Raw genomic sequence first — 9822 nt, forward strand, 5'->3', positions numbered from 1 at the left:
TTTAAAAAAAAACTTTTATTTTATTGTGTTTTCTTAGTATGAACTTGATGTTCTGTGTCACTAGTATACAAAGATTTCCTGGATTTAATAGTATAATACACTTAGTATCGGGGGGGGGGGGGGTCCCATTTTTTTGCAAACATAATATTTTACAATTAATTCAGCTTGCAAATATGTATTGATAGGCCTCCCCCCACTTCTTCTTTTGCAGCACAGTGAAAGTTTCCGATGGCGGTGTATTTTCTTGAAAAAGTTGTAACAAATCCCCCCTCCCCTGCACTTTCATATCTTTACCGGTCAAAGATTTTTCAGGTAAGTTATCAATAACTTCAACCCCCCCACCACACACACACACACACACACACACACACTTACAAGAGCTATTCTACGTGCCTTTTTATAGTATCTTGTTTATTTATACATATATTAATATGCATAAAGGATGTTGTTGTTGAATGGATTCTGGAAAATGTATATTATATCTCCACATCGTTTCCGTATGTTCATTCAGTCTCTCGACGTTCTTAGCGCTTTCCGTCACCACATCAATGCTGAAATATAGAAAAGTCAAACATGCTTAATCCTTTTTATAGCCAAGGCCATTTGCTCTTAACAGGTGCACGGGAATGACTAATGTATTCTTTCACTGGACCGAATACTGAAGTTGACAAGATCGGTCCGAGTTTAGGCATGAAAATTTCAAATACTCTGTATAAGACGATATTAATTATATTTACCGATTTCTAAAACAAACGTTATCAAATCCATGTTTTTCCTCGTATGCTAAATACAAACTGAAACAGGAAGTATTTCCGAACTTCCCTATGCTTTTCAATACTATCAATAGCGTTCCTTCCTTTAATTTGACAAATGACCAAATTAGTTAATATATGCAAGTTAAATAAATATGGAGGGTAGGCCGAAAGCCGCTTGGTCTATGGAGAACTACACCATCCATGATGTGGTGTATAAGATGGGTCTCCCGCGCACAGTGCGGGTTACTGAGGGGGTATACAGCCAAAATGAGCAGGAGAGTTTATCCACAGGAGACATTGTGCGTTTAGACGCCATCAGTGAAATCAAACGCATAGTGACGCGAGCAAACTTAATGGACGAAGAGGTCACAGACCTACAGATTCCTCTTAATTTCCAGGGTGAAGTTTATGTCTACACTGGAAAAGAAACCGTGTACAAATCAGTGCAAGAACTCATCCAGCTTTTTCCGGGATATGTGCATGTGGACTCTCCAATAAAAGCTGTATCACTGGAAAATAACAATGAAGAGGAGGTGGATCTGGGCTGGGGCGCCTGCCTTAAGCTCGACAGAGTGGTCAGCGGACAAGGGCTACACTGTACTTACTGCGAACGAAAAATCTGCTTGCGTCCTTTTCAAAGGGGAAGGTTTTCCCGGATTCCAAAAAACGATATAATGTATCTTAAGGATGTGATAAGAAATTTCTCATTACCAGTGAATGTGAGATTCATGGACAAGCTTCCTGAACTAAACGCAGTGTTAGATACAAATAAAGTGAGTCATTTTTCTCTGGAACGTGTGGAGTCGTTGGTGGCCATTGTGGGATCTGTTCTTAATTCTGATGGATCTAAAGTATCGGCAAACCAATTAATGATAGCACTGACCCAGGCTACTGACGTAGAAGTCCAGGTCAGTTTGACGGAAGAAAAGAAGTCAATGTTAGACAGTCCAAAAAATAGTCCCCAGACGGCCAAGAAGCGACCACCACCCGTCCCCAAGAGATCCAGCAGCATACCGAGTTCTTTTGGGAAAAGTCTCCCCCTACAGTCAACCCTTTATCAACAAGACACTTCTACAATGACAGAGAAGGCTAAAGTTGCATCAGTTACTCCTCAACCCCCAAATGGCGGATTTAAGTCCATGTTAACAAATATCTTAAGACAAAAACCTCCTAGTCTTCCCCCGAGGAAAATGTCAAATCCAGAAACCTTCACACACACCAGAAGGGGCTCAGTCGACACGGGCCCCGAGAATAGACTGTGTGCGGTGCCGCCCCTTCCATCACGTAATAGATCCAGACCGCCAAGTGACGATACACACGACCTTGCACCTGCTAGTACCTCATTGTCGAGGTCTCCAGACGTCGCCAAGAAACTGGGTACGTGGTATTTAGAACCTTCCACCTCTGCCAAACAATTTGGTTTTTTATTTTGGTTGTGTACGAGTATTACTGAGTGCTTGTTTTACACTAAAATTTCTCAATGCAGATATTGAAAAAATAGAATAAGTTTAAAAAACGTCCTTTTAAGATTACATTTTAATCTGAAAAAAAAATTCTTAAAAAGATTTAAAGTGTACCTAAGAAATGTAATGCTTTAGGGAAATCTTTTCATTTGATAAGTTGTTATAAGCCATTTGTTATACATGTAGTTTCATAAAAAAAAGTTGAAACGTGTATACAAGCAAAATTATTTACTTTACATTATCAAATGAAATGTTGTCAGAGATCATCCCATCATCAAAATGAGGTCAAGCATACTAGTATACGAAAATTTTTGTGCGTTTTTTTGGAATAACTCTTTGTTTCATTCCATATTCCTCTGGTTTGAAAAATGAGTATGATGTCAAGAATAGTTACAATCATTTATCTGATTAAAAATTTCCAGCGTCTGTCTAGTAATGACTTACTAGTATGTCGGCGTAGCTTTAATTAGTAACAGAATGTAACATGCCATAAAACATAACTTATGGCGACGAGTCTTGATAAAAAGGTAAAACTAGAATAGTTTAAAATTCATGAGCAAGATTCTGGATTTCCGTTGATCTGATCCTCATCTTTCTGATTTGAATAGGTGATATCACATTTCAAATCAAATAAGTGATATCACCTATTCAAATAGGTGATATCACCAATTCAAAAGTTGAATAGGTGATATCATCAATTCAGAAAGGTAATATCACCAATTCGAATAGGTGATATCACCTATTCGAAATAGGTGATATCACTTAATGTGAGTAAATCCAAAACGCCCCCTCATAAGTTTTTAATCCGCAATAATATTAAGTGTTCAAGGTCAACTGTTTCATGGGTTTGCTATTGATGTATTATAGATAAGGATCGATAATATTTACAATATTTTATGCACTGTGTATAATTTAGCGAAAGGTATCAATATTGCAGGAAAAAAAATCATAACCCGCTAACACGTGTCTTTAACTGCAACCATTCCATAAAACACATCAAAAAGCATGTTATTGTTTAAATAATAGCAATGAGGTTTATATGTTGTCAAGATTCAAGTTTATTAAAAAATACACGTGAGATCTTTAGAGCCATGATGGTAGCATACCAGTGTACACAGATTAAAAGGGAAATACTCAGAGTAAACTCTCATTAACTGTACTAGGCTTTATAACGTGATATAAAGTGAGGCGATACAGGTGAGCAATTTGAATCATGAAACTTTTATTTCTAGAAACCGTGACTTTGAACAAATTGCCACCGAACATTGGTAGGGAGCTGTTCAACAACTCCTCGATAAATGGCGACAGGATCTCCAAATCGAGCACTCCAACTAGACCACTGTCCACTACCTGTAAGATTCAAATAACTACTCATATTATCACGACGCAGTAATTTAAATTAGGTAGGTTTATTTGATATGTCACTGTTATCTGTTACAGCCAAGACAGACTCGAGTCATGACTCGGAAAGTTCTGAAGGGCCAAATGAGGCAGATTACATATCCATGGAGGACGCAAAGGAAATAAAAAAACAGATCAAGCCGCCCTCCCACCGAACCCCACCAGTCCCTCCTCCCCGTGATCGAGGGAGCAGCTCGTCTCAGAAACTCTTTCCTCCCGATAGCTTACCAGTTACAAACTCAGACTACACAGTATCAGCTTCCCAGCAAGATCACCCTGGATATACAGATCAGAAAGTCCCACCTGATGCATTCCCCCGAGGTAGATTAGTTTCACCCCAAAGGGATCGGCGTGCTGCATTCACTTCTCCGAGGTCTTCAGTTAAAAGAGGACTTGTGCCAGATCCCCAAGCTACTGAGGGTAAGGCATCTCGGTGTAAAATAAATCACGAGACTAATATCTTTTGTATCACTTCATTTTAATACCAAAATTATCGCTTTTATGACTGAGAAGTGATAAAACGTGATATTGTGTTGATTTTATAATAAATCTAACATACTTAGGAAACATGAAGATAACGAACAATATTCAATCTCGAAAGTCCAATGAAACAATACAAATTTGGAGAAGAGAAAACAAGGACCTCAAAATTTAGAGTTGGAATCAGGTGCTATGGAGGAGTGAGCATCCCCTGCCGACCGGTCACACGACTCACACCCGCCGTGTGCTCCTTGTCATGATCGAAAAAAAACCCTGGAAGAATCCGTAGACAGTTCAGTGTATAAATAATGGCCTAATAATTAATATAAAAAACGTCAGTCAGCATTTGAATCAATGATAGGTTGAATGTGCTGGCAAGGTTATTGTATCGACCATAAAACTTGCGAAATGATGACTTCAAACGAGACTGTTGATATCCTTGTTTCATCAACTTGATTGTCAATAGCTTGCCTCGTTTTAGAAATTGTTTATACGTAGAGCATGCTCTTACATATCGAATCAACTGAGAGACATAAACCCCATACATGCAGGTGATAAGGGTATATTGCTACATAAATAAGGGAAGCTGGCGATTGTAGCTTTCTGGCTGAGAAAATTCAGACAAGTAAAACATAGAGCTACAAATCTAAGCATTGTAAAAGCTTTCGATTTTTGTCGCTCGCTTCGGACATTATTTCTTTTATGTTCTCCCGCTTAAAATATGGTATCTGTTAATCAACATATATTTTACTCCTATTTCTGAATGATACTTTATTTACCTTTAGGGTGCGTTATTTAAGCGTGACTCCACCGTATGGACGTCGGAATGCGAATTCTTAAAGCTGACATTCGAAGGCCATGTAGGGCTGGAAACCGTAGGTAACCGTTGAAAGGTAAATAAAGTATCAGAAATACAAATAAAATATGGTTAATCAAATAATATCATCCTTTAAGCGGGGAAACAAATACAAGAAATAATACTCGAAGCGAGTGACAAAAAGCGTCGCCTTAAATCGAGGGTTTTTACAATGCTTGGATCTGTAGCTCTCTGCTTTATCTGTCGAATCTTCTCAACCAAAGAGCTACCGTTCTGCTGCTATAACAAACACTGACAAAATGTGTATGTTTAAATGGAACTGGTCGCAATTCTGAAAAAAAAAAATTAAATGTTGATTGCACAACTGGACTTTTTGATTATAGTTTTTGTGAAGTTTGTCTACTGCGAGAACACATTGGAAGTCAATGAAAATTATTCAATCTCCGATAACCCTTACGTCAGATGTGCAGTCAAAGTCATATACACTCTGTATATTGAAGGTCAGAGAAAAAAATTGAGGAAAAGCCCATCTAGTTTGTTCTGTTTCAGATAAGGGGTGATGACTAAATATCTAGTATGATCCGTTTAAGACATTGGGTTGGTGATTAGACATCTAGTTTGATCTGTTTCAAATATGGGGAAGATGATTAGACATCTATAATTTGCTCTTTTTCAGATATAGGGGTGGAAAAATAGACATTTAGTATGATCTTTTTTCAGATATGGGGTTATGACTAGACATATAGTTTGTTCTGTTTCAGACATGGGGGTGGTGACTAGACATCTATAGTTTGTTATGTTTCAGATATGAGGGTTGTGACACGACATCTAGTTTGATTTGTTTTAGATATGGGGTTGGTGACTAGACATGTAGCTTGCACTGTTGCAGACATGGGGGGATTAGTGACTAGACTTCTATAGTTTGATCTGTTTCAGATATGGAGGTGGTGACTAGACGCTTATTTTGATCTGTTTCAGATATAGGGATGGTGACTAGACATCTATAGTTTGCTCTGATTAAGATATGGGGATGGTGACTAGACGCTTATTTTGATCTGTTTAAGATATGGGGATGGTGACTAGACGCTTATTTTGATCTGTTTAAGATATGGGGATGGTGACTAGACGCTTATTTTGATATGTTTCAGATATAGGGATGGTGACTAGACATCTATAGTTTGCTCTGTTTCAGATATGGGGATGGTGACTAGACATTTATAGTTTGCTCTGTTTAAGATATGGGGATGGTGACTAGACGCTTATTTTGATCTGTTTAAGATATGGGGATGGTGACTAGACGCTTATTTTGATCTGTTTAAGATATGGGGATGGTGACTAGACGCTTATTTTGATCTGTTTCAGATATAGGGATGGTGACTAGACATCTACTTCGATCTATTTTAAATATGGGGTGGTAACTACGAGGGGTGATCAAAAAGTTCGCGAACTATCTCTATATTTACAAAACCACAATTCAGATCAGAATGAAATTTGGCACACAAATAGTCATACACATGTTCTATAAATAACATATGTTAAATAATGTTTTGCTCCGTGTTTGTGACGTCACAATGTGAAAATAACGTCAATATGTAGGTCACTTGTGACAAAAAATGGTTGACTCAGTCGTACTCGAGCAACGAACGGCTGTAAAGTTTAACGTATATCTTGGAAATTCCTTTGCAGTAGAATATGATAATTTGTACAAGGTTTATGAAGACAAAAGACTTACCAGAAGTTCAATCATTAATTGGATTGATTGTTTAAGTAAAGACAGCGAGACGGTTAAAAATGATGTTTGTTCTGTTGCCCAGCGAAAGCAAGCTGGGCAAAAGATGTGTCCTTAGTTGAGCAATTTTTTATGAAACATCGTCAAGTAACAATTAGAACAAGATGTGTTTGTGAAACACTGATGCCCCCATATGGCAGCTTATGGCGAAGGTTAAAGTTTCTTCAAATGCAAGTCAAAATCCAGGCCAAAAGATAAAAAATGTTGATACCCAAAGAAAGGTCTTGTCTTGAGGAATACACCTGTGAAATTTGAAAGACCTAGATACAACTGTTCAAAAGTTATGGCGAAGGTTAAAGTTTTTTAAATAAAAGTCAAACGTCAAGGTCAAGGTCAAAGTGGTTGGTATCCAAAGGAAGATCTTGTCACAAGGATTACATATGTGAAGTATGAAAGCCCTAGCACCAACCATTCAAAGGTTATGACCAAGGTTAAAGTTTTTCAAAAGTAGGTCAAACTCCTAGGTCAAGGTCAAAGGGTCAAAGTGGTTGGTATCCAAAGGAAGGTCTTGTCACAAGGATTACATATCTGAAGTATGAAAGCCCTAGCATCAACCATTCAAAAGTTATGGCCAAGGTTAAAGTTTTTCAAAAGTAGGTCAAACTCCTAGGTCAAGGTCAAAAGGTCAAAGTGGTGGTTGGTATCCAAAGGAAGGTCTTGTTGCAAGGATTACATATGTGAAGTATGAAAGCCCTAGCTCCAACCATTCAAAAGTTATGGCCAAGGTTAAAGTTTTTCAAAAGTAGGTCAAACTCCTAGGTCAAGGTCAAAGGGTCAAAGTGGTTGATATCCAGAGAAAGGTCTTGTCACAAGGAATACACATGTGAAGTTTGAAACCCTAAGCACCAACTGTTCAAAAGTTATGGCCAAGGTTAAAGTTTTTCATAAGTAGGTCAAACTCCAAGGTCAAGGTCAAAAGGTCAAAGTTGTTGGTATCCATAAGAAGGCCTTGTCACAAAGAATACACATGTGAAGTTTGAAACCCCAAGCACCAACTGTTCAGAAGTTATGGCCAAGGTTAAAGTCTCATAAAATTTTGCAAAAGTGGGTCAAACTCCAAGGTCAAGGTCAAAAGGTCGAATATGATGGTACCCAAAGAAAGGTCTTGTCACAAGGAATACACATGTGAAATATGAAAGTCATAGCTCCAACCAATCAAAAGTTATGGGCAAGGTTAAAGTTGACAACAGACAGACAGACAAACAGACAAACATACAGACAGGACAAAAACAATATACTCCCGGGATCTTTCGATCCGGGGGCATAAAAATGGTTGTATATCTTAACAATAACATAATTATTAATTATCTAAAATATCGTTTACTGTAGACTTTAAACATATGAGATATGATAAAAAGAAGGCGCCCATACTTTATTCACATTGGAAAAACGACTCTCCCGAGACAGAGGACTCGGGTTGTGATGGGTCACCATACTAATTGTGGGAAGGGATATCCTTATCCACCCATCCTATTGCCGAGATTTGGCCATTTCTGACAGATGGACTGTTTTTGTTATAAAAAATAACTTGCATGGTAAGAAATATAAGACTCGGAAAGATCGTTTTGCTTCTCTGAACAGACTGCTTCGGAGCATGTCACGTGACTGCCTGGATCACGTGATTCGCGCTAGGGCAGAACAATAGCAGATGTGCATTAAAATCGGAGAGGACTACTTTAAAAAATAATAAACACTGAAACTTCATTCTATTTCTTTTAAAGAAGTTATTCAATTAGTTCGCGAACTTTTTGATCACCCCTCGTATACATTTAGTTTGATCTGTTTCAGATATGGGGGTTGATGACTAGACATCTATTTTTCTCCGTTTCAGATATATCTATAGGGGTGGTGACTAGACAGCTATTGTTTGATCTGTTTTAGATATGGGGTTGGTGACTAGACATCTAGTTTGATTTGTTTCAGATACATGTATAGGAGTAGTGACTAGACATCTATAGTTTGCTCTGTTTCAGATATGGGGTTGGTGACTAGACATCTATAGTTTGATCTGTTTCATATATATGTATAAGGGTGGTGACTAGACAACTATAGTTTGCTCTGTTTCAGATATGGGGGTGGTGACTAGACATCTAGTTTGATTTGTTTCAGATATATGTATAAGGGTGGTGACTAGACATCTATAGTTTGCTCTGTTTCAGATATGGGGGTGGTGACTAGACATCTATAGTTTGCTCTGTTTCAGATATGGGGGTGGTGACTAGACATCCACTTGCTGTGTTTTCTCCATCTGCATCACAGAACCTTGACGAGTACTACTCCAGCATCCCAAAGGTTGTGCATTACTTATCTTTATCGTTTAAAGCTCTATTTACTAATGAATGTAGTTGGTTAACAAATAAATATTTATTTTCTTAGAATTATCGACAAAGCCTACTCCTTGTTCACAAGGAGCTTGTAAGTCGACAGTATGAAAGCCCCCAGAAACCGACAGGTGCGGTGTCGCCCATCTCCCGCTTCCCCTCTCCACCCGTACCTAACTTCTCCAATCTGTCGGTGGCGGAGACAGTCCATTGTTTCCGGGATTGTCGCCTTAATGATCTAGCTGATCTGTGTGAAAAAGAGGGATTGGACGGGTGCTTTATTGATAAACTGACTAACGCTGATCTAAGTAGGGATCCGTTCAACTTGTCCGTCCTTCACCGAATGAAGGTAGAACAGATCAAACAAGGCTGGAGGCCATTTTACAACTGAGCGAGCAAAAATTGGAGAAAGAACTTTTCCAGAATTTGAATGCGAAGAACTGGATGTCTAGCTCTGTCAAAGTGAGATTCGTTGGAAAATGGAGACTTTGTTTCTGATGAGCGTTTAGGTTTTTTTTTTTTTTTTATCAGTGATACAGGCACGTCAGTTTCCGGGAAGAAAGGTTTTATAAGCAATGGGTATGAGATTTATCTTTTTAAACAGGAATTGAGCGAGTGATAAAGATCTTATAAAAAGTTTGAAAGTGGGGTTGTTCTAAAGAGTGAAAATACAGAAAAGATGAATTTTATGTGTAAATGCCCTGCTTATTTTCTGTCCAAGATGGCGCAATGGAGTGCGGTATATCTGCTAGGGTCATATCAATGCATGATCTCCAAAGAGCGGGTGATAAAGCTA

The 9822-nt window shown here is 38.3% G+C and overlaps 1 protein-coding gene across 1 annotated transcript; it reads left to right on the forward strand.

The window, feature by feature from the left end:
- Window positions 1-829: 829 nt before the first annotated feature.
- On the forward strand, window positions 830-9519 carry LOC133200737 (uncharacterized). The gene is made up of 5 exons (XM_061336519.1): window positions 830-2132; window positions 3451-3570; window positions 3659-4039; window positions 8909-8997; window positions 9082-9519. Exons 1-5 carry the CDS (start codon window positions 908-910, stop codon window positions 9415-9417), a joined length of 2151 nt encoding a protein of 716 aa, XP_061192503.1. The 5' UTR covers window positions 830-907; the 3' UTR covers window positions 9418-9519.
- Window positions 9520-9822: the final 303 nt, after the last annotated feature.

Source organism: Saccostrea echinata, unplaced genomic scaffold (genome assembly GCF_033153115.1).
Source record: "Saccostrea echinata isolate AGI-Se365-2 ecotype Australia unplaced genomic scaffold, CSIRO_AGI_Sech_v1 ptg000041l, whole genome shotgun sequence".
Classification (NCBI taxonomy): Eukaryota; Metazoa; Mollusca; class Bivalvia; order Ostreida; family Ostreidae; genus Saccostrea; species Saccostrea echinata.